The 26,519-nt window shown below is 35.3% G+C and overlaps 1 protein-coding gene across 15 annotated transcripts in view; it reads left to right on the forward strand.

The window, feature by feature from the left end:
* The window catches only part of C2H8orf34 (chromosome 2 C8orf34 homolog), a 262,725-nt gene that overhangs the window by 101,987 nt on the left and 134,219 nt on the right, over window positions 1–26,519 (forward strand). For all 15 annotated transcript variants that reach the window (XR_014953440.1, XR_014953441.1, XM_021555580.4 and 12 more), the window contains 3 exons: window positions 10,378–10,463; window positions 15,397–15,470; window positions 24,370–24,490. Coding sequence is in view for 13 of the 15 variants with exons in the window: in XM_021555580.4 (XP_021411255.2) it covers window positions 10,378–10,463; window positions 15,397–15,470; window positions 24,370–24,490 (281 nt within the window). In the remaining 2 variants the exon portion in view is untranslated. The remainder of the gene's footprint in view (window positions 1–10,377; window positions 10,464–15,396; window positions 15,471–24,369; window positions 24,491–26,519) is intronic.

Raw genomic sequence — 26,519 nt, forward strand, 5'->3', positions numbered from 1 at the left:
ATGTCTGCATTGCTTTCTAGAAGGAAAAGTTCTGCATGTGCAAATATTCCTTAGCTGCTACATGAATTGTCACAACTGCTCTGTGAAGGAAATCTGCAGATGCTAACTTGAAGGTGGTTCTGGTATGTTTACATGAGCTATAATTATCCCTTTAATTGCAGTGTTAAGAGGTGATGGAATTAGAACTAAACTTGATTACAGAGAATATAAAATAAGTCCCTGCTTTTCTTTATAAACTCCAATATTATTAATCAATAATACACAGATGTGTCAGAAAGAATAACCTCTCAAGTGCTCCATATAATCCCTTATTTGACTCTGTACACTATGATGTAATACTGGGGAATGGGCATAGGTATATGTGTGGTTTGGTACATGTATTTGCATAAAGAATAGTCTTTGTATGTCTGCCCAGCAGTGGTAAGGCCAGCTTAGTGACTCAGTTTCTGGCAGAAATTTCTGCTTTGTTAATTTTCCTGAAACCTGGGAACAAATTACTTCAAAGTACCAAAGGGGAAAAGTGTTTCCAAAGTGAGGTGGTCAGTACAGAATGAATGCTGGCGGGAAAATTCTGTGATTAGGGTTCACGTACAAACTTTGAGGAAATTTATGTCTTCAAATCTAAATCAAAAGTTTTGATTACATACACGTGTTTTTTTTTTTCTTTTCTGTCATGCATTTCATATTATCTTTTTGACTGTATACTATTTCTACGTGGCTATTCTTATAGGGCAGAAAGTAATAAACGTTCCAGATTACTCATGTCACTGTTGTACATTCTTTTTTCCTTTATCTATTTTTTTGTAACCTTAGTTTGATTTGACCTCTTGTTTAAAAGAGCTGAGTTTTCTTAATGTTTGTTTGTGCCAACTTCACAGACTTTGTCCTAAACAAAATGTTTTATTTGCATATTTTTCCTTTTAATAGTGGCAAACAAGTAAATTAAACTCCATATGGTAGTGCTTTATAACTTTTAAAAATCTCCTTTCATTTTAGAAAATTGAAAACAAACCCCATATTTTTCCTTTGGCTAGTTAAAACTTCTTATAAAGTAGAAAAACAAAAATAATTATGGGAAAAGAAAAAGCTGTGGCAAAAAAAATTAAAAAGCAAATATTCACATTGCTTTTTCAATGAGTTGCGTTGGGGCAGTGGTTAATTTCCCCAGTTTTGATGCATAAATAAACAAAATAGTGTATTCATTGTCTTTTGACTTTGTAAGTGCTAAGTACAACTAAAATAAACCACTTTATTTTTCCTTTCCTGCAGTGGTGTACCACTTTGGTATTTTGTGCTTTCAAAACAAAAGAAAAACATTGAAGAAGAAAATAATTCAAAAACTATTTTTACTGTCCCTCATGGCTATCAAAGACAAAGGCCATAAATAATTTTTTTAAAATTTGGTAGGCTGACTTGCTAAGTTTTAAGAGTAACACACTGGCTTGCCTTTTATTTCACTGTCTCATGTTTCTTTAGAACATTTTGCTGTATGCAAATAGAAAATATCTGTGTGATTTCAAATTATTTTTTGAGCTCATGGATCTAAGTTTGACCTCTGAAGTGCACAAGATAGTATAATTTTTAGTCCTAAACCTTAATTAGTTTATTGGCAACTCCCAGTGGATGTGTGTTTGGAAGAATGGCTAAAGTCTATTTTCAAAATATTAACAGTGTCTTGGGAAGATAATAATATAAGACAGGAGATTTATATGAAGTGCTTAGACAGAAATCCTGGAAAGAAAGGACTACTTTCCTCCCTCTTTTTTTTACATTAATTTCCCACTTGGTAACTTCACCAAGCAATAATTTCAGTCCTATCAGAAGTTCCAGAAGTACTGTGATAATAGAAACATCATCTGTTATCAAAAATTATGATAAGCTGTGAAGAGACCAGTGTTTTCAGATTATATATTTCCCTCTGTGTTAGATTTAATAGCTATTTTATTTCCTTATAGTATGCACAGGTGAGGTAGACTTTTTTTTCGCCTTAAATAGCTTATCAGTCAGCATAAATGTAGTGGAAGACTTCCATTTGTTTGTTGAAGAAAGTGTTTACATGTTACTGAAAATAAATTTAGAATTGAAACCTGAGCACCAGGTACATTTTGCATCTGAGTTGCATCTTACACATACACCTTATAATGATGTATCTGGCTTTGGAAGCATGGCAGTGCACCTAGTTTATCTGGAGATAGCCCTACTGTAATTTAACTGACAGGGTATTAATATGTGGTTTTGGTTCTGCAGGAAGAATGCAGCATAAGATGCTGTGAATTAGTGGCAGATCACTAGACTATCTTTTGTAAGAGCTATTGTTCAACAGTACCTATTTTTTTTTTCAGGCTGGTTCTTAAAGGGATCTGGTTTGAGCAGGTTGGTGCACATTTAAAACTGCTGTGGAGAAATTCTAAGAACAGTAGATGTAAATGATTTTTTTAGGCCTTTTTAATGTCCTAGTCTTGTTTTGTAAAAATGAAGGAAGAGCATATTTGAAAATTAAATTAGTACTATTTTGTTGGTCCTGAAAATTATTCTGCTCTCTTTCAATTTTTTGGAGGGCAACATCCACTTCATTCTGTCCATTTGCAGATCTTGTCAAGACACCTCTTTCTCTTTTCCCCTACAAAACCCATTTAACCCCCTCAATAATTTAAAAAGACAAGTGCTTTACCAAGCTTTTCTCTCTTCTTTTACTTTGCTCTCTTTGATGTGTGCTTTGCAAGCTAATTCTCTGTGGCAATGTTTCGAGTTTCTTTCTGTTTTTTGTACAACACTGTGATGTATATTAGCCACAGAAGTTTCTTCTGGATGAAAAAGGTAGAGGGAGGAAGCCAGGAGATCATGAGCTTGGGGAAGCTTGTTGGTCATAATTTGAGGCTCTGGATAGCAGTTTAATATAGCTCTTAAAGACACAAATGCACACTCACACACAAAACTCTTTCACAAGTCCTAGAAAAAATGGTTCACAAGAGAAGAAAGAGTGTTAAGTCTGAAAAGACTGACAAAGACTGTAATTTTTCTCCTGTGAGATAATGGTTTGAAGCCAGAAGCAGATAAAAGATTGCCATAAGAATGGCCTAATTCCCCATCTTGTAAAAGGATTAGATAATTCAGTGTCTTTATGGATTCCTTACTCTGGGAAATATATTTCCACTTTTGGTTCTCCTCAGAAATAGCTGCAGAGTATACTTATTTAAAGGCACAAAGACATGCATTCAGACACTTTGGAAAGGCAAACAGCACAAAAAAAAATATTAATTTGCAGGCTGTGTGAATGTGTAAGTTTTGCTCAGCAAGTGTATATTCTTGTATTACCAGCTGAAAACATTATGCTGTGCATTAACTATTGGTGACGTGGAAACTTTCCACAAAAACTCCAAGAGTGACTGGAAAATAGTGTGTTTAATTTGCAAAAGGAAAATGAATGTCAGCCAAAATCCATTTTTAACTACTGGTTTTATGAATTTTCAAATAATTTGCTATGTTCTGATGCACTTACTTTCTTAACGACACTATTTCTCAGAGTTTAAGCACTGAGAAATAGTGTCCTTAGGAGAGTGAGTGCATAAGCAAGAAACAGACTGTGGTTTGAATGGTATTGGTTATTTATTGGTTATTTAATTATTTTAGATTAACTGTATCTTAGATCAGAGTGAAACTCAAATAATATAAATGCTGTATATCTCACATGAATAGAATTTATGGTAGTAACAACATGCTCCTTCCTGCCTGATGGCCTTGCATCACTTCTTTAAAGTGGATTTAAAGGAATTATAAATCTCTATTGGAAAGCATGCTGATTGTGCCATTAAGCATATAGTCCTACATTCTATTTAGAAATGGTATTAAATATCTGTATTTATGCATGTAGTCTTATAGTTTAATATTGGAAATATCTGCCTTCGTAGGTAATGTTCTGCAGGATAATCCAATAGTCTTCATGCTTCATTTCTTTTCAATGCAGATGCTTCCTGTATTTCAGTGTAGAGTAAAAGCAGAAACTATGGCACTGATTTCTAAATATAACAAGGTAACATGCTACAGAGCTTTTCTATTATTGCTTTAGAGTTGGCAGCCACTCTCATTGCTCACCAAATTCACAATCCTAGAAGATCCTCCTCCCATAGATCTAAGGAAAATTTTCTTGTATAGTTCAGTGATCTAAAAATCATATAAACTTTTTTAGAAGTTTCCTTCCTAATCTTCATTAGGAAGGTAGTGTGTGTAGTAAAGCTGATGAGGAATTTTACCAGATAAAGAGTACTTTTGCCTGTATATTTTTTAAATAATATTTATTTAATATAATTTCACCAGTATATTAACCAGTACAATCTGTACTGGAAAATGGATATCTTTGTGTCTCTGTACCTGTGAATACAATAGGAATTTTTCTGGCACAGTTTTAATGCTTCTATATTTGTAAAAGACATTAGTAAAACAAATTGAGTAAGTCAGAAATTCCTGGCTTTATATTCAGGTGCTGAAAAAGCTTTGGATTTTACAGCAGTGTAAGGGGGTGCAGCATTTGTGGAGTCAGTAAGTCAAGGTACATGAGGTCAGAATTTGGATCAGTATGTTTGGGAACAAAGAATGAAGTAAACTCATTATTATAGGCAAGTCAGGACAGATGATTATGAAGCTTGAAATACTCTTACTGGTGTTGAGGTTGCTAGGGAAAGGTGTTAGCAAACATTCAGTGTAACCTAAAAGTGTGTGGGGCCTTTCAGGGCTTTTGTTGTCTGATCTCTGTTGCTATAACTTCCCTAGAGTTATGTATTTGTTCTAGGGAAGTTATAAATCAGTATTACAGTGCTATCAGAGAAGGTTAGATATAGATTTGAAGTTTTAAATTACAGAAAGGAAGCAGGTGATTTGGAGAAAAAGAAAAGGAAGATCAATAAGTCAAATTTATCCTTCTTCTCATCTCTGGCTAAAATTCCCTTTGGCTGATGAAGGAACACCATTGTGTTATGTGTATAATAAGTTTGTTTTGGTAATAAGTTCATGATATTAATTAATCTTACAAAATGTATATTGGAGTTTTTTATCCAAAATAATAACTACTTCATAAAGAAACTAACTATAAATCATGGAAGTATTTGGTAGGATTTTTTCAAGAGAATGGGTAACCTACTTTGAAATAATTTAAGGAAAATAAGTGATTCAACAAGTCAAAATCTCCCTAATTAAGATTCCAACTAAAACATGACACTACCCCACTTTTTCAGAGAACTTTGTTGCTGTGCCCTTAAAGATATGTACCTGTTTTGGCTGATCATGAAAACAATTTTACTGCTCTTTTTGCTGAATTATTTAAGGATTCTTTACCAAACTTTCCACTACTCTCCGTATTCAGCTAAAAAGAGTCAACTGAGTCCTTAGCAATGGAGATCAGGAATTTTCCAATTAAATGTGTGTTTTCAGGAATAATATTTCACAGAACCCAAAATTTTTTACAGGGTTTATTCAGATTCAACAAAATTTAGCTGACGCAGGGCAAAGCAGAGAGAATGGCTGGAGCTGCAGTGCTTGGACATGCAATTTCCCCCTCCTCCTCGGAGAGTGCCCTTTACTGTCCTGGAGCCCCTGAAAGAATTTTTCTTCACTACTAAAAAGTCAGCAGAATCATTTGTATTTTCTTGAAAGAGCAGGTTTTCAGAATTTCTTCTCAAGTGGAGTTTCAGTTTCTGTTGTTGTTCACCTCTAGAGAACACCAGAATCTGAGCACAGTTATCCAGCTCTAGTTTGCTATGTTTAAAAATAAAAAAAAGTCCTTAGCTGTGTACCAGAATTTGAGGACCAGCCACATGCACAGTAATTATATAACTCTCGACTGTAGTTGTTTATTTGGGATTAAAGGAGATTTTGTCTAAAAATATAACCCTTCTGGTTCATTTTAGAAAGGAATAGAATGGGATTTTGGTTATTTAAGTGACATATTTCTGGAAGAATAGTCAAAATAGTATTAACCTAAATATAATCTAAATTTCTCTGTCTGTAAGTGACAATCACCCTCTGAATTTTATTTGGCTCAATTATTAAGCACAACCTCTATTATAAACTAGCACCAGACAATTATTAATACACATACTTTAAATCAGTAGTCTAGAACAAGAACAAATACTAGAGAGCATCTATCTCACTATGAGGTATCCAAAGCATTTCAAGTTCTTAATTTTTAGAATACTTTATGCCTTCTCCTTAGGCCCTGATGACAGAAAGTACCTATGTTTGTAATTGTTTTTATTAATCCCATGTAGTCCTCAGAAGAATTATATTCCCAGATAGGAATTTGTCCTGCATCTAATCTTGACAGATTGGAGAGATGGGTTCAGAAGAGCCAACTGAAATTCAACAAAGGCAAATTCAGGGTCCTGCACTTGGGGAAGAATAACCCTCGGCACCAGCACAGGCTGGGGGTGACCTGCTGGCAAGCAGCTCTGCAGAGAAGGCTCTGGGGGTCCTGGTGGTCTGCATCAGTCCATGAGCCAGCAGTGCGTTCATGTGGCCAAGAAGGGCAAAGATGTCCTGCGGATGAATTAGGAAGAGCATTGCCAGTGGGTTGAGGGAGGTGATTCTAGCCCTACTCAGCCCTGGTTAAGCCACCTCTGGAGTGCTGTGTCCAGTTCTGGCCTCCTCAGGACAAGAGAGACATGGAGCTCATGGAGCAGGTCCAGTGAAGGGCTACAAAGTTGATACGAGGACTGGAGCATTTCCCTTGTGAGGAACGGCTGAGGGAGCTGGGTCGGTTCAGCCTCGAGAAGAGATGACTGAGAGGGGGCCTTACCAATGCTTACAAATGTCTGAAGGGAGGGCTTCAAGAGGCTGGATCCAGGCTCTTCTTGGTGATGCCATGAAATAGAACAAGGGGCAATAGGGAGAAACTGATACAGAGGAAGCTCCACCTGGACATGAGGAAGAACTTCTTTACTGTGCAAGTGACTGTGCACTGGAACAGGTTGCCCAGAGAGGTTGTGGATTCTCCCTCACTGGAAATATTCAAGAACTATCTGTCCACAGTCTGGACACCTGTGCCATGTGCTCTGGGATGAGTCTGGTCAAGCAGGGAGGTTGGAGACTTCAGGCCCACTGTAGTCTCTTCCAATCTGACCCACTCATGAATCTGTGTATCATATCTTTGAAATCATACTGGCAGGAGGACAGTGATTCATGCATCCATAAGCTTGTCTGTAGTGATAGATCCTGTATAATGCTTCTGCACCAAATCTATAGAATTTATTCAGAATATTTTTGGTCCTGAAGTTCTTAATGGTTTTCTTGGAATGCATTTTGGGGTCAAAGAAAATTGAAATATTTACCTGTAGGCTGTTTGCTTTTGTAGCTCTTGAAGCTCCAACATGCAGCTGGTTAATATAACTGAAACAATGTCCTCTAAGCAAGAAAGAGATATGGGGAAAAAATGTTGGCTATCAGGTTTCAAATTTAGACTCACATTAAAATAATTAATAGCTGAAATAATGTTTTGGTTAAAAGCTGAAGTAGTCCATGAAGTGTTAATAAGATTAGTTTTTAGGTAACTCTTCTAAAGCTAGGTGTCTTTCTAAAGAATGCTTCTTTCTTCTTAAGAGTTTTTAAGTGTTGTCATTTTACTGTGGAGGTGTCTTATGAATAATACTACTTTTGAACAAGAAATTGTAATAGTCCAATTACCAAAGTTCATTTGGCAAGAAGACTGACTTTTTTATTGCTTGAGTTTCATGAGAATCTATTCTGATATGAATCTATATGTAAGAAATACATACATAAATTGAAAATTGGATGTGAAAATAAGACACAGATATGTCAAACATCCTATTCATCCATCCACACAGTACCCCAGCCATTTCTTCCTACAAAGTAAAATCATATGAAATGGATTTTCTGATTAGATATATTGAAAATATTTTTGTGTGTCTTAGTGTTCTTCATAAGGCAGTGGGCCACTGAAATATATCTAAATTCTAGAATAAGATGAGGATATTTTCAGTTATTCATGTCTAGCTTTGATTTATTGAAGCTCAGAATGGGAACATATTGGAAAATCTTGAAAATTCTGATGGGATAAAAGAAGAAGCTCCTGCTTCTAGAGATAGTTTTTATATGACTGTAATGTAAGCAGAAAAGGTTGGAGTAATTATCCTTGTAGTTAAATATAAATGAACTACCAACATGGCTGAAGAGAAGAGTCTCTCACTTCTGGTTCCTGCAATTTCATGCATATCTTTCTAAGACTGAATATGTGTTTGCAGTAAATGTGCATATGTATGTAATGAAGGAGGATGGGTGAATTGTATTGCAGTGGAACATTATGTGATTTTTGAGAGCTTCTTTTTTTTGCATGATTATTTCATTTGCAATTTGTTTTTGCCCTATTTGAATATCTTTAGGATACAAAGTAATTTTCTTCTGTTTGACAAGTTAGGTTTAAAGAATTGGCAGCTAGAGCATTAGAAGAGCATTAGAACCCAGGTACAGAGCTATAAAGGGTTCATAGAAGTAATTTTCAAAATTAGGTTTACACATTTAGCTTTTACATTTTTTTGTCTTGAGTTTGATCTATGGATCTGCCACCTTAGACAAGAAATATTATGAATTTACACTGAGCTTTCCTTTCCATCATAAATAAATCATTCTAGGGGCAATAAAAGGAGATAAAAGTAATTGGGGGAGGGGGTTGCTGGGGAAATGGTTTTGAGGAGTACAAACAGATGACTTTAAAATCCATCTATATTAGATAACTGTGAGAATCATAAAATGTGAAATTTAGATAGGGCAGATAAGGGGGTTCTACTTGGTTTCAAAGGTTAATTTCAAGCTTAGTATAAAATAGCTGCAGAGAGTAAGAATACAGAGTGAAAAGAACTTTTTTTTCTTCCAAGAGATAAGTTATTTCTTTCCCTAAGGTTTTACTTCAATGCATTTTTATGATTCCTGGGCTTTGCAAAATTGAATTGCATTTTTCTTATTCTTTTCATGTCTGAATTAATCCAAGGTAAGATAACCTTTATGTAAATGGCAGTTATATTGCATTTAGAGCTACAAAGCACTTCCTCAGAGCAGAATTTGTACTCAAGATTCATAAGAGCCTGGAGAAGGATGGTGGGACTCCTGGGATGCTCATTTGAAAAAAACAGATACAAGCATTATTTGTATAAATTGCTGTCAAGGCATTGCAGTCAGCTAGTGCAGCGGAAAAGCCTGAAGACAAAGTCTGCCACAATTACTGTATTTTCCTTTTAACAAGTAACAAAGGAGGAGGAAATATTCTTGCATACATAACCCCTGTGGTGGGTTAACTTTGGCTAAGGGCCAGTTTCCTACCCAGCCAATAGGATGACAGGAGAAAATAGGAAATAAAAGCTTGTGGGTTAAGATGAAGACAGGGAAATTGTTTACCAGTTACTGAAATGGGCAAAGCAGACTTGACTTGGGCAAAATTAGTTTAATTTATTGCCAATTAAAATAGGTTCAGGTGATGAGAAACTAAAAGATAAACATCAAAACCACACTTGTCCTCCTCCTTTTCCTGGGTTCAAATTCACTCCTTCACTTCAGATTTCTCTCCCCACCCACTGAACAGTGCAGGGGAGACAGGGAATGGATATTTGTGGTCAGTCCATTACAAGTCCTCTCTGCCCTTCCTTCCTCACCCCACTTTTCACCTGTTCCAGTGTGGGATCTCTTTGGCTACTGTCCATTCCAGACTTACCTGCCGTGGTGTTGGTCCTCCAGGGGCTGCATGGAATATTGCCTTTGGCATTTCACCATGGGCTGTATGGGAGTATCTGCTCAGAGTATGGATCACCATCTCTCCTTTGACCTTGGTGTGTCCTCTGCTGTTTCCCAGTCTTCCTGTTCCCTCCTCTTCTGCCTGTGTGGCATTGTGGCTTGCTCTTCCTTAACTATGTTTCCTCCAAGGTGCCACCATTTTGGCTGAAGAGTTCAGCCATGCCCTGCCATGATTCTTTTTGGAGCCAGATGGGACTCGCTCAGGGCAGCACCAGCCTCTCCTCACCAAGGCCACTGCACTGCCAACACATGGGCATGGACATCCAGTACAGTCCATTCAATTAAAATATTTTTGAAGGTAGGGAAGGAAGCTTGCAGTCTCACATGCACACCAAACCCCCACTTTGGTAAAATAAGACTTGCAAAAATGCATAAGCTAGGATTCAGTTGGCTGTTCCTTGGAGGCTAGTTTTGGTTACTAGACAGTCCAGGTTATGACTGAACCATGAGTGTGGGCTTTTCAGCAAAGCTGCTCTTTTAATCAGGGCAATGTTGTGAGCAGGGTATGTAGCCAAGGATTATGTTCTTCTGTGTCTTATCCATTGAATATGACTGCAAATGTTTTCACTGCGTTTTTCCACAATTTAGATTGCAAGGGGATAATTTGGCAGAAAGGCCAGAAGATGTCTCCATGGTATCTCAGACATCTGAGCCAGCAGTGTCAGACTCTGATGGTAAGTTATATAAATATTTACTGCTCATTAAAAAATCCCAAACATCAACATCTTGAGTTTGAGAGTAGGGGTTATGTCTGTAAAAGATGAAACAAGAGAGTGTTCCTGGGCATTTGAACTCAATCATTTACACTTCAAATATGTTCAAGGAGCCACTAACATATTTTTTGTCATGACCAATTAACACTCCACAATATTTCCTAGACTTATTTTGAGAGGTGCATTGGGCCAGAATCTGTAGACAGATTTTATGTTAGTACACTAACATTTAAAACAGCTTAATTGCATAGACGTGGGCTGTTCATTGCAGCTTTTATGCCAAGGAATGGTCTTTGAAATATTTTATTTATTACTACACATGCATCCAGATGATTCAAATGATTTACAGTAGAAATAAAGAGTTTATGAAATAACTCTGAAAAACACTTTTTCCCCTCATACAAACATGTTCATATGTTGGGTTAATCTGCAGTCAGGACACTCAGGCGTATTTGAATTTCTTCTCAGGTTTTTGAACTCAGTAGCACCTGAAATGTTGAAAAAGGCACTTCATACGGGATATCTTTCCACAGAATGCCCAGCTTTCCCATGAAAGATAAAGCTGATGAAGGTTAACTTCATATTAGCTGCTGCTGTAACTCAGAGAGAAAGAAATACAGGTTTTGGCAGAGAATCTGCAAAGATAAATCCTTTAGTCTATTCCCTTACTGTTGGTCTGAAACAACCAAGTCTACAAATTTTATGTTTTGATTTGCAATGTAGTCTTCAGCAGCCATGGACAAAATAGCTAAGGTGATCAATTAACACAAAAAAACCAAACAAACAAACAAACAAAAAACCAAAACCAAAACCCTGGAATGTATTTTTAAAAATTATCCTACTCTCTGTCTGCTATCTAATGTATCTGTCTGCTCTCTGTCTGCTATCTAATGCTATTGTATATGCTATTAGGTATCACAGCAACCTCAGCTTTCACTCATTTCTCTTGCCTCATTTGTAAACCAACCATTAGTAACTAATATGTCTTTAAAGATAAATTTTTCAAACTGGTTTTGTGACAATGTGTGTGGTTTCATGCAGTCAAGATATTGGCTTTTCCTTTTTATCTGCCATTGATCACCTAATTGAAAAAGGTAATAAGACATTCAGAATCTCAAAACATTATGTCCCTGCAATCTTCACGAATATTGTCAGCAAGAGATGCTCAGACTGGTGACTTCAATCAAGGCCTGTAAAAGGAAGGCAAAATTCTATTGTGAGAGTGATTCCCAGAAAGGGAGGTGATGGTGGCTTGCTTGGGTTAGGTAAGGGAAAATGCATGCATGAGATTACTGCAGCAGAAACAAATAGATAGGTAAGACAGACATGTGGGAAAAAACTCTACAGTTCACCAAATATTTTTGAACAGGTCTCATTCCATTTTCCTTCCTGTGTACCTTTGCTTCTGAAGTGAAAATATGCCCACTTTGCCATGCTGTCTTCTGAAATTGCAGGCTACAATTAAACAGTTAGGTTTTGATAAGTGGCAGAGACACTGGCATTAAAGAAGGTGAAACTATCAGAATGTACTGGATTCTGTTAATATTGGAGCTGGATCTTTTATGATCACAGTGTATGGAACACAAAAGTGCTACAGCTGTTCTACCTTTGGCCACTTCATGTGCTTCTGAATACTTTGCAATCAATATGGCTACAGAGAAGATGGAAGACACTTTCTTTAAAAAACACCACATTCGATAAAATACAGACAGTAACATTTAGATAGGTAGGTGGGGAAATGATATTCATGTTATAAACATCTATCTCATGTCTATGAATAAATATGGACCTGTTAGTCATGTAGCTAGAAAATAACAAAGCTTCTCGGGTGAAAAGACTGAGGTCAGTAGTAAGGTAATGCCAAATTTCTGTCAAGAGGTGCCCTCAGAAATGTTCAGTGTTTCATAACATATGGTTGGGTCTTTTTTTCCTAATATGTTGGCTAGTGCTACACTTCAGTTTGAAAAAAAAAACACAGCTGGATTTCACAAGTAGGTACAGACTATAAACAGACACAGAACTCAGGCAACTGCCCATTCTGTCAATCTTTCCTGTAAATGCAGCACAATATTTGCTCTCTTTGCATCTGATACTTATTTCCAATAAATATTATGTATGAAAGGATGGTTAAAAAAACCTCATAAATATATTGTTAAAAAACCCTAAGTAACCAAGGCATTGTTGCACTGAATTTTTAGTTATGTCCTCTTACATATGTATTACATCATGAAATAGTGACTAGCAGGCTTCACTTACCCGATTTATTTGATTTATGTTCTGCTATTTATCAGTACCAGTGACTTTAATGAGGGAAAAGTGGATTGGGAAGTGCTGATGCAAACCATTCATTCAAGAATAGGCAAGCAAGATGCTGATGCACCACAAAGTTGAGAGTAGCTTTCTTTAGATAATGATCCATTTCTGGTAGATCTGGAACATGTCTCCTGTGAATTTCAGATGAACTAAGCTCAGAAGTAATCAGCAGAACATCTGATCAAGCAGCCCTTATAAATAAGCCTCTTTTTAAGCAATTCCACCTACTAAAGTCAATGCAGGAGCTTGTGTGAGAAGATCATGTGCATCATCAGACGCTATACTGATTCCACGGACAATCTGGATCTGGTCCTAATTAACCACTACACTGATTTCCCTCTGGTATAATCCTACTGAATTGGACAGACTTGTGTTTGATCTAAGTAGTAAAAATGAAAGGTAGGAATCAGCTCTCAAGATAGAAAAACAGAAGACACTTTAGCCCTGCAGTTTCTTTTCACTGTCCTAAACTATACCTCTCAAAAATGTTTCCCTTTCCCATTAGATCACTTCACAGGAAAGAACTAAGGGAAGAATTTAATAGGTTCCTGATTTTGATCAGAAGCAGCAGCATAGATCACTGCACAGCAAGCTTTCCTGTAGATGCCAAGCTTGTCTGGTTTGTCTCTTTGGTCAGTTCTCCATTGAGCCTTACTCTTGTTCTGTAGAGGTAGATGGGGAGAATAGCTGAGGCTTCAAAAGATACACACTACAACAGAACTGATCCAGAAAATCTACATCCAACAGCCCCTAATGTATTTTTCAGGTTGGTGGGATTATAGAAACAATCTACATCAGTATTTTTTTGGGGTATTAAATTTGTAGAAATAGTATCACTTAGGGATAATTGTTCATTTACTCCCAATTTCCTGGAAGTACCATACAACCTTGTTTCACTTCTTTCATTCTCTTCTGCTGAAATGTACCTTACCCTTTGAGTGAAGCCATGATATAAGGCAGGAAAAGAAGACGTTATTTCAAATAAAGCTTTTGCAGTCTATGCATTCTTGTAGAAATAAGTTTAAAATGCAGTAATATATTAGGGAGTAATCTCCTAATATAGGCTAAATGAAAAGTATAAGGCTTCTAAACCACTGCTCAAATACATGTGAAAAGCTGTTTATTATGTGTTTCTTTGCATGTATTGTGCAACTCCACATATTTCTGGGGTGTGGGCTTGTTTCTTTTGTGACTCCACCTGGAATAATATTGGACCAAAGATAATAGGTTCTGTGGTACTATGCCATGGTGTAAATGTGGTATTTCCTATTTTATTGTTCTATTACATCTACAGCTCTACAGATTATATTGTGATATATAATACTTAGTTTGCTAAATAAATTTTGCTAGAGCAAATTTCCCATCAGTAGTTTATTCCTTATCAAACAGGAATCACTGAGGTTTTTTGGGGTGTTTGGGTTCTGGAATGTTTATTTGTTTATTTTTCTTCGGGTTCTTTTTCTCCTTTTAAATGTCATTATAGTAGAAAGTTCAAAAGAGACATTAGGATGTAGAGGAAAAGTTTGGAATTGGAGATGTTCAATAAAACCATGAACATATGAAATACATGTAGTATTGTTCTGGGTGGAACTGCATGACCAGGGTAAAAAATTTAGGATGCAAATATGTGGAAATAAGTCTTGAGAACTAGATAAGTCAATGGCAGAAGTGTGGCATCATCTCTTATTCCCACATAATTCCCTGACCACAACTTTCCGTTATCATCACCTCTTTGCCCTCTACATTAATTTGTGTTTGCAATGAATTGGTAACCACAGTTGCTATGCTTCACAATAAATTCTGCTTTCATAGTAAGTACAGCCTGAGATGTTTGACAAATTGGGTTCTGGAAACATAAGGACCTCCCTGCTAAGTGTCTGAATAACAGCAGAACATAGGGAAGATCAGAACATTCACTTTTGTTAGGCTGCTGGTGCAACATCTAAGTGCCTTAGCAGAATGTTAGGCAAAGAGTGAAACTGCATAGAATGTTACTTGGAAATTTCTTTCTCTGACAAGGTTGCATAAAATCTGTTTTAAGCCATTATATGTTCATCAAAAAGATATTTTACACTCCTCACAAAATTCTGTCATTTTACAAATGTGGTAATATGGGCAAAAAGTATACTTGCAAGGCTTTTAAATTGACTAAATTGTCTAAATTGACCAAGTCATTTTACTTCAGGAATTTTAACTGAATTAATTGTGTATAGTTTTATTCATTTAATTAAAGCTGGAGATCCACTACTTACTTGTATTTAGTTTACAGTATTTAGTTTACAGTATTTAGTATTTAGTTTAAATAGTAAAGTTAATAAAGGACCTAAAAGATACTGTGGCAGCTGAAGGAAGCTTGAGGATCACTCTAGTCATGTTGGAGACATTGTTCCATGTTGCATTAAGGTTCTAAATTAAAATCAAACATAAATTATAATCTATTGAAGTGTAACTGAAAAGTAGTGCATTTACAGTAGCCACATTTACCTTCCCCGCAGTAAATTTTTAGGCATTAAATTTTCAAAGTGACTAACACTTATTTGATTAGACTGATTTACATTTCTCTTGTACCTCTTTGGAACAGTTCAAGTACCTGGGGTTGAAACACTCTCAGAAGATATTAATGAGTTTCAGAGTGCTTCTCAAGTGGCAGCATCTGTAAGTACCTTCCCTTATGAGTAATCCAGTAATTTTTAAAATTTATTTCATAAAAAATTGATTGTGCATAGAGATAAAATTTGTATTTGCTAGTACTGTCATCCTAGAGAGAAAAAAATAAATTTACATAACCCTTCAGAATTTTCACTTCTCTGCTTTTTTCTGCTTTTTTCCTAGAATTTCTTCATTCTAAGAAAGGGTGTATTTTGAAATACGTTATTATAATCTACAAGACCACATGTTGTTGGGCTTACCCATTGGAAGTGCAGTAATTTTATACATATTCTGTATGTTTTAAAATGCTAGTCAAATATTAATTTTACCAGATAATATTCAGTTTTACAAATTGAAGAGAACAAGAGAACACGATAATTCAAACTCTAAATTTTATTCTGAAACATGAAATTGTGATATCTCAACTATAATTTAGATTTCTGTTGTCATTTGCTTGGAAATTAACAAGAGCAGCTTAGTTAAAATGTGTGGCTAGTTCATTTGTATATTTTAAAAGAATGCATGCGATATTATGCTTGGTAATATCTCCATGTGTTCTTTTATTTTGAAAGTTAAGAAAATCTCTGCACATATGCAGTTTATGGAAAACATAACCAGCAGTAAAATATTTTTTTAATAATTATGTAATCATAATTTTGATGCTACTAGTATTGCACCAGGAGTTTGAATATAGGTTAAAAAAAAGGATTGTGTTTTTTTTTTCCCATGGCAAATAAATTTACAATAGTTGTGCAATTTTGCAAAATTTTAGACAAGTGTAAGAGGACATATTAATTCCTGTTCAGTGTGTTCAGCAATACTGTTTTTTAGCACACTTTAGTTTTGATATAGCAAGTGAAAGAAGGGCTCATTATTTGTTAGCTAAAGAAAAAAAGGGCAATATAAAGAAATGCAGGTTGGTCTTGCAGTCTTTTACGCAGCTGATTAAGCAGTGTGAATAAAGCTAGATAGTCTTAAACATGAAATATTTACAACTAGATTATTTATAAAAGCAGTTGAGGAATATGGAGTTCCAGGTCAATTCCTAAACCTCTTTGAGAACTTGAAGTGCAAGAACCTCACAGAGCATTTGCTGATATTGGGCAAAAAGAGTAAAGAACAGAACTTCAGCTGGCGTGGCTTGGATCTTCTTTTTCAAACCTCCTTTTTGCTTCCCACCAGCAAAGAGAGGGGTAAAATAAATTTTGCAGCAATTTCTGAACTCACATTTTCTTATTCATTTGGATTCGCAGCTACAAAGTTTGATTTTGTAATTCTGCAGACATAGGTAACATGGGGAGCAAGAAACAAATTAATTGAATTACATAGAAAAAAGTACAAAGAAAACAACAGTTCATTATGCTTATTAGCAAAATTTTGTTACAGAAAGGTACAGCCTTTAGCTGTATGCTCTGTGTGTGCAGGTTTAGGAGCAAACAATACATATCTGTGCTCATTTCATGCTCTGGTAGTTCCAGGCTTATTGAAGGTTGCCTGGAGGATGGAACTGCCAGAGGCAGTGAGGTTCCCTGGCTGAATCCCTGAAAGCTGGCTGATGTTGTAATTACTAGCGCTGCAAAGAGAAGACAAGACCAGTTGCAGCTCTTGCTCTGCCTGTCCATCCTCCCCTCAGGGCAGAGGCAGATCATTTCACATTCCTGAGATCTTGAAAAACTAATTTTCTAAGAAAAGAAAACTAATTTTCTAAGAAACTTAGAAACTAAGTTTCTAAGGAGCCAGTTACTGTTCATATGCGTTGGGTTTTTTTGTTTATTTTTATGTGCTGTGTCTTAGTGTTCTTGCTTAAATAGTGTGTAGCTAGCTGATTGTTGTCTCTTTATAATGGCTTGATATTCAAAATAAAATTCAACTATCCAATACTTTGTCTGTAACTGTATCTCCTCAAAAAGAAACAAAGCATCTAACCATTCTCCTTGCCTTTCAGGGCTCCAAAGGGGAGATCTGTTCCATGGTCCCTTAATAAGTGAGACTTATTCTTTGACAATCTTGACATACAAAATATAGAGACAAAACTGAGATGCCTCATAGGAAGGCTGTGTAGATAAATGCAATCTTGCAATGGATTTCCACAATCCTTTAAAGCATTAAGAAATATGCCTGTAAAATGACTTCAGAATTGATACCAAAATGTATTCTCGTGACTTGAATGATTTTTAGATATTTTATGAGATGCAAGATGAGGGAAAAATAGAATAAAATATTGATCAGACATTTCTCATAAATTTGACTAATTGATTCATGGTATTCCCTCAAATGTGCATATTACGTGTAAAAAATCCTGACATGGCTCAAAGTGTGCAATGTTTAATATTGGTGCTGCATTCCAATGGGCTAATTTGTGTTTGTGGCTAGTTTAATAGATGATTATATAATTTTTTCTCTGCTATCAAAGGTGCCTCAGCCTTCAGAGGGATAAGCATTTTGAGGGAAATTGTAGGACAAAACAGCAAGAAGTATTCATAAGGATTTTCAGAAAAAGCCTTTGGGTTCTTTTTTTCATGTCCCATGTATGAATCCACATGTAAGATCTTTAATGTGGGTACTAAAACAATCTGGATACTAGTACTCAAAAGAGATAGGCAGCATCTATGTCTATTACATGGTTCATGTAATTTACACTATGGTTATATTATGATTTTCTTGCAGCTTTGTATATTTTTACTGTTCTTTTTCTGAAAACCCTGGTTTTTATACTTAGATCTTTTTAGTTGTACTTTTTAAAATAGAATATTTTGCTATGCTGTATTTTTCATAAAAAGAATTAATGTTTGAAAAATTGAAAACTTATATTTTAAGAGCTGCACAACCCCAAACAAAGCATTTGGGGCAAATAAGTGAATAAAGCTGGCAAAACAGTTTGTTGAAGTACTTACAGGCATCAGCACTTTCCCCAAGTGTTTTGTAAGAATTCAGAGTAGAAACAAGGATTCAAAACATCATTAGAGATCCTAGTTTACTGCCTGGCAAACATTTTGTGTAATGAAAAGTGCCAGGCAAAATGCATTCTTTTTCTTGAGATTTTTTCATTGTGCTAAACACAAAGCTTGCTAGCCAAATGTTTAGAACATTTCCAGAAACATAAAGTAAAATAATACTCTAAGATAATACAGAAGTGATAATAGGAAAAATTTAAGTGGCCTGGAATTCTAGCAGAAATGGAGAACCAGGGTGTCAGAGAAAACTGCTAGCTTTACAGTGACTAACAGAAAGAGGGCACAAGCATTGAGCAGATCATGTTGAGTAGCCTTTGCCTTCTCTCTGACTTGTTTCTTTTACCACCTGGATCTAACAGGACTTAGGCTTAGTTTTTGGGGGTTTTTATGTGAATTTTGCCTTGCACATGCACATAAAAAGGTATATTTTTTTTTGTAAATTATCCATGTAAGGCAAAGCAATCCAAATGCAGCAGAAACTGGAAAAAAAAAGTTGTCCAACTGCAAAAAGCGTTTCTGCATGAATGTGCCTTTGGTTTTTGCTCTTTATTACTGTGCAAAAAATACTGTAATAAAATGTTTTATAGAAGTGTTTTGTTTTAAATATTTTTTTTCCTATATTCCCTACTGCTTTGAAACATTTAATTTGCTTTCATAGAAGAAATACAGACATGGATTTTCTGTGATAAATGTGTAAATTCTTTAACTCAGTTTGTAAAATGACTTTAAGGTTCATGCAGAAGGAAAAACTAAGCCTTTATTCTTGCTGTCAATATATGTTGAATACAATAATATTACAATGCTACATTATTTCAATTCTATTTGCTAGAAATTTTCATAGCTTTACCCATTTATTCCCCTAGAAGAATAATATGAAGTAAGTGAATTACTTGTTTGAGTATAATCAGCAGAAATCATCCAAACTTCTGGATTTAACTAATTCTATAAATTATTTACTGGGTTGGGGTCACTGTTTAGCATTTAACAGATTATTCATTCAAATAGTTATTTTAAGATTGCACTGCTACATCAGAAACAACAGCAATGCACCTTTGTGGTAGTAAGAATTATAAGGGTCCTATTTATATAATATTTATATACCTATTTATGTTCAAATTAGAGATATATGAGCATATTTATGTTCAAATTGCTGTTTTCTGCTACAAATGTTTTCAAATCCGAGCTGAATTTTGAAATTATGTAGAAATTCAGGCACTTAGAGGTGAAATTTCAGATTTTAACTTCAAAATTTAAATCTTCTATAAAAATAATAACAGTTGATATTAGGTTACTTCAGCTCTTCTACAGGTAGTAAAAAAAAAAAAAACCCTACACAAATGTGTATGTTTAACCACTGCTCAGTAAGTAACAATATAAATGGTTAGAAAAGCATATCAAGGTTCTTGGGAAATAAGTGATAATTCCTGCAAGATGTTAGGAAAGTAGTTTGACTTGCATGCCCTGGACCTATTTAGTTGAGACCTCCCTTATGTCAAACAAAATCCATAAACTAGACATAAATTTTTTTATATACAGAAAAGAAAAGAAAAAAAAAAAGAAAAAATAATCTTGGGTGAAAATTTTCTTATTCGAAAATACTTAATACTCTAGGCCATAATTCTAAATTGAAAGAATATTCTGAACTTTAGAAAAATATATGTAAGAAAAGGAAATCAATGAATGCCTTTTTATACCTGTGTAAAATTTTGTATTCTTGGTCATGACAAATGCAGAAATAGTAATTCAAATAGCAGTAAATAAAACTGAACTGAATTTTAGAAAAAAAAATATTCTGGTTGCATTTCAAAAACTGAAACAAATGTGATTCCCAGGTGACCACATATTTCCTCCTTCCCTCTTTCTTCTAAACAGAAAAACCTTGTGTAAGTTAACTCAAAGTACCATTTTTTTAGTGTAAGGTTCAGTGTAAAATGTGCTGCTGGCTGATTGCCATGAGAAGCCAAAAGCTTGTAATTTCAATTACACGGCATTTCAAGTAGAACAGGCCCTAATGTGGAAGAGGGGATTAGAGGTGGCAGCTGATATTGTGACAGAGCTCTAAGAAGCCGTGTATTTTTACAGTATCAGATGGTTTGCTCAGCTTATGTCATTGAACAGATTATAGAAGCTGAAAGATTAAATATTAGGTGACCTCTTTGTAGAAAGTACATGCTGAATGAAGAATCCTTAAACAAAATATTGCACACAAAAAAAATCCACTGCATGCAGAACATCTGTACTTGCCACCTGCTTGGCCAGAGTGGAAGGGACACTTGTAAACAGATTGTTCAATAAAGAGGTGGAGTTTTTTTGGTTTTGTTGCTTTTTCTGTTTGTTTAGTTTTGTTTTGTTTTATCTTTTTTTGTTTTGTTTTTTTTATTTTTAATTTAGAGGAATCTCTGTCAAATGTGTGCATTTAAGATATTTAAGTTATTCAGCAAAGAAAAGCTATGTTATCATAGAAAGCTAAGCTCAGGTGTATTCCTTACACTTTTATCTCCTGAAGCTATCAATAAAATTTCCACTTGATTAGCAAAACCATGTAGAATCTAAAGTACAATAAAACCAGTTTTCATATACTTACAATTTGCAAACCAATTTGGTTTCACCTTTTACTCATTTCATAGTTGTCATTCACTTTAGGTAGTCTTCCACATCTGCCTGGGCGTGCATAGGAATACCTTGGTATTACTCTGAGAAAGGCCAAAACGGCACAGAAATATGTGCTGAATAGTTTATTAACACTTTTTATGGCCAGTAAGGAAGAGTAATTTATTTTCTAACAAGTACTTGATTACCAGGTGATGTAAGTTGGAACCCTAACTCTTGGACTTAGTTATTCTGAAAAGCTGTACCTCTGTAGAACCTACCAGGTGTCACTGGCTATTACATAGCTCAGGTCAATTCAGCCCAACAATGAGATCAAAATATTAACATCTGCACTAGGTTTTTTTGAGGGACAAAAGCTGTACTGATTCATGCTGTGTAGCATTGTGCTGCAGACTGAAGCACAGAGAGTGAGCTTGAAAAAACTTTTTTATTCTTATTCATGACCTTCTTAATTTTTTTTCCTGTGGCATTCCTGGTAAATTATGGTATTTTCCAGAAGTTTCAGGAATCAATGATGACAGAGATTATTTCTGGCCATATTGTGTGTAATTCTTTATTTTAGCAGTAATTTGGCCAAGGGATATAAGGAAGAAAAATGCAATAATGAATGTATTGTATGTGAAGAAATGATGATGATGATATATAAAGAAAGTCACTTAAGAAATTAACACGCAGTTGATCTTCAAAGTTGACAAATGTATCCCAAGTACTTTGTTTGAACATATTTCTGCTGCAGAGCTCACTGCCTCACCTTCAAAGTTTGAAGGTGATTAATAGGACGCAGAGTTGTTACTGCAATGTAGAAAGGCAAGAATGTCTTTCAGTCACATCCTTGTACGTAGAGCTCATTCATCTTGTTAATGCAAATAGGCCATTTATAAATTTTGTGCTAATATTTATAAAGCGTAATGAGTGAGCAAGGGCAAGTTTGGAAGATGCTGATATAATTGGAAGGATTCTATGCGCATACTTTATACATACATGCTGTATTTTTCAACTACATTCAGTCTGCTGTGATTATCATTAAAGTCCAAGTTAACTGACAGTGTTTCATCTATGCAATTCCTGACCAGCAGACAAAGGATAGGTTTTGGTGAAGTGCAGTAAGAATGTTTAAATAAATGGTTTTCTAGCCTGAATCTTTCTTAAGTGACATATTTGCACTGCTGCTATGTATCCAATGAGGAGAAGGGACATCAGGGAATTCTGCTAGAGCTGTACAAAATCATTTATCCTTGCCTTTGACTTGACCTGCTTCCAAAGCCTTCTTGATAACATCCCCTACTTTCAGCTCATGTTTGTCTATCTTCAAGGAATGACTGTTGCATAAATTGTTTGCTGGAGACACTGAGGACCTCTGTCTGTGTTTATGCGTTATGCACCTAGATGAACTCATAGTCTCAAAATGTTAAAAAATATTTTTTAATGCTAAGTGTTATTTAGAAATATATTTAAAAAATGACCTGGGCCTGCCTCCAAAAATGTTGCTGGTTATAGCCGTGGAATATTTAGCTTCAGAGAAAGAACAAAAAATGGTTACAGAACAGTTTTAGTGAATTTTTATGCCCTTTTTTTCCCCAGATCATTTTGATTCTCTTAAGTAAGCATTTAATTGGAAGTATAAGCACATAATTTGTTATTAAATGAAATTGCTAATAATAAATATCTCATCTTCCATACAAACTATAGCAATACTGTTTCGATATTTTGTGAAGCTATTGCCTGAAAAAATATCAAAAGCTTATGATATTATATAAAAAGCTTATGATATTATATAAAATATTATGATATTATATATAAATATATAATATATATTATAGAGATGCACAGGAAGAGTTACAAAATTTGGGGGAAAATTCATCCAAAGTTGTCCCAGTTTCACAGGATGTTGGAACTGTGTATCTGAAAGACAGTTTGAATATGCAAGAGTAGAGAGCTTCCTGTACTCAGTCACCTGATTTTGTATGAGTCTTACATGACTATTGTGCATAAAGGGAAGAAGTACAGTAAAGGAAAAATTTACCAAAAAACCAGCAGAGGGTTGTAGAAGAGAAAGATAACTCCATTTCCAGGACATGGAAAGTGAAATAATCTCATTAACATTTTACTTCTGTAGAATTATGCCTACTTTTCTAAAAGGGAGGGCAGCTACATTGTTTAAAGCAATTCTTTTTATGAATAAAGATTATATCAAACCCATATTTTTATGTCCATCCTTTGAACTGTGCTGCACCTTTCCCTGTGGGACAAGAGTCTGGCCAGGGAAGTGCCATCACTCAGGGCAGTGACCTGCAGCAGCCCAGCGTCAGCTGTGATGCAGCTCCAGCCTGATGGACGGTGGAGTCCTGTGTGCCCTCTGTGAATGGGGCCACCAGTTTGGGTCTTCCTCCTCTGATCAATCATTCCTCCTGAAATTACTTCAGCTTAATGTCTTTCAAACAGTGGCCTCTCTAAATTTGTTTGGCATTTAATGGAAGATTTAAAAATTAGTAAGAGGTGAATGACAATGTGACCATTGCCATAAGCCTTGTTTCTTTAGGAAACCAACAAAACTACAGATGAAATATTTCAGTTAGGTAATAATGTAAAATTTATTTCAGATAGATTGTCAATAATTATTTAATTTCTGTTTTTGTTTGTTGTTTTTATTTGTTTTTTAATGAGTAAGTCTTGCACAACTGATCATATGTTTTACTGCATGTTTCACATACACATCTATCAAGTTTACCTCATAGTATATTTTACAAAAAATTTCTAAAACTATATTGAATGGGTTCCAGAAAAAGCAAATAATTTTGAACCCCATAATGTTCAATAAAGAAGATACTGGGGCGATGGTCTGTTTGCTGACAACCCTTTCAAACTGCTATGTTACTCTGATGATTTAGCTGCCATTTTTGAAAGGAATACTTCCTACAGTGATAAAACAGTACTGGAAATTTTGATTAAGATTCTATGATAATCCCAGAAGTGTAGCTTTGCAGAGATGATGAGCCAAGTGTTATGGTAATTTAAAAGAAGTGCAACTGTTACTAAATAATGGGACTGCAGAGAATGTAAATCATTGAGGAATTTGTCTTTTTATGATGTCTCACCATAGAGCAAGAGTTTATGTGAGAGTGTATATCTGAGTTATTTTAGAACTGCTTCTTTTAACTAATTCCTACTATTTTATGTATGTTAAGAAATTATATTTTGTAGTATTTTGCATAAAATTTTATATATTCTACATAATAGCACCAGCTTCCTGATCCTAGATGGGGACACCACTCTTTTTATTGTTTCATATATAAATATGAAACTGGAATAAAAGCATTCCATTTTCTTTTTATCTGTGTAAGTCTCAGACGGTTTGGACCTTGGATGCCATGACTGTTAGATCTGGAGGTTCCCCAAGGCAGAAACTCCTAAAGGACTCCTTAGCAGCAAAAGAACTTCAGACCATGGAAAAACACCTAGCTGGTATGTATGGGATCAAGGAACCATAACATGCCTAGAAATACTCACCCAGCTTGCTCTGATAATATTTCAGATGAAGGAAAAGATATCTAACTCACATGCCAATGAAAACTTTAATTTTTTATTTCATTGAAGAAAACACAATAATGTTTTATTTGTAGATGTTATGAACTTCGCTGTAATCACAGTAAGTACACTACTTAAACAGTAATTAAACTATGTTAAATATAAGCATAATAATGCACCTTTTTTTTGTTTTCATGTTTCACCCAGACTTATGCAAAAAGGAGGTACTGATGTTTTACTTACTGTTAAATAGTTTTTAAAGCAGGGTGCAGTGGATCTTTAAGTGGAGGAGAGATTGCTGTGCAGGAAAAACTCACCTTGCTCATGAGAATTCTGGCTGAGTGAAATCTGTTAATTTTTGTGTCTTGGAACATCTGCAGCATCTTTGATGGGGTAACCATTTCTGAAGTAAAAAAAAAATAATGGGGTTTTTGGTAAAGAGATGTTTCCATGCTTTATAAAAATTAATGAGAAATGTCCTAAAATTTAGCTTGCAATTTGTTCTTCTTTGTAACCAGTGTTTTCTATCTTCAGCTTTCATTAAAAGATATGACATAGATCTATATTGTGGTAGTCCTAGTTATGCATATTATTTGTCATATGGTGAAAGCTTCATAGGCAAATTATATGAAAAATAATGCTTCACTGAACGTAAAGATTGTATATGTAAAATGAAGATAGAAAAGAAATTTATTTGACCATTCTTCTAAGCTATTTAGAGAGTGAGGCAGAGAATGCTTTTGGTGTGGTATTTTAAAGTACTTTGGATATTTATCTTGCCAATAACAATGCTGAGAAAGCTGTATCCTCTATAGAAAGGGGGTGCTGTAGCTGAGGTCAAGGCAGACGACAAAGCTATAGGCACACTGAGGGAAGACTTTTAGAAATAGGTTTTGCTCATAATGGAACAAGAACTAAAAATTATGATATATGCAAATGAAACTTTTTAAGTGGGTTTTGTGTCAGACACTAGAGATGCTGTAATTAATTTTTTTAATAGGTTCATAAAGCTTGCAGCTATTAAGCTGCAGCCACTGCCAAACTAGATTGAAAAATCCATGAGCCCTCTCTCTAAACTGAAACACCCAGAAACATCTAGTGGGAATCAGGAGAGCAGCAAACCAATGTGTGGTTTCTGTAGTATAGCAGGGACCTGTGTACCCCAAGAGCCCTGCTACTGAGGTACCACTTGTTTTCCCTTATCACTCAGGGGGAGTCTGGTGAAGATCTATCTCCCTGCTTTGATTTATGTCCTAACTGGTCTCACTTCCATGGTCTTATAAGCTGTTCTTACATGTATTATGCTGTGAAAAATACAGTTCCTTGGCAAAGCTGACAGTAATAACTACAATATTCAATAGAATATGGAATTTTAAATACTTAATTGACTGTAAAGTAACTAGGTACATTCACTTAATCTCTGAGATTCCTTCTGCAGTTGTGTGGCCCACAAGATTTTGTCTCTCACATCACTGCTGTTCCTGTCATTTGATTTTGGGCCTCTTATTTCAGTAAAGCTGTGGTTACATGAGGTTCAGCCATTCTAGAATTCAGTAATGTGACTGAGAACTTCAGATGAAAACAGCCCAATTATTAAACACTGGACTACCATATTCCTAATTCATGTCCTATTATAACACCAGTGGTGCTTGAGACAATTACTCCCCTCAAAGACAAGAACAGCATAATTTCTGTGAATAATCAGTTCAGAGTACCTCGGATAATAGTACCGGGGTTTTGCTTAGCCTCATTTGTCTTATACATTTGCAAAAGTTCAAGTATTTGTGCTATCAGCAAGTCTCTTGTTTCAGTTCTCTTAGCAATGGAACCTATTAATTCCATGAAATGGCTGCCTATCTAGGCAGTAATTTAGATGCCTGAGCTATGACTTGGATTACCTGTGTAATGATGAAATATGGCCCCTTGTCTCACACCTTCTTAAGGGGTCTGGCCTTCCCTTATGGAC

Source organism: Lonchura striata, chromosome 2, assembly GCF_050655825.1.
Source record: "Lonchura striata isolate lonStrDom1 chromosome 2, ASM5065582v1, whole genome shotgun sequence".
NCBI lineage: Eukaryota > Metazoa > Chordata > Aves > Passeriformes > Estrildidae > Lonchura > Lonchura striata.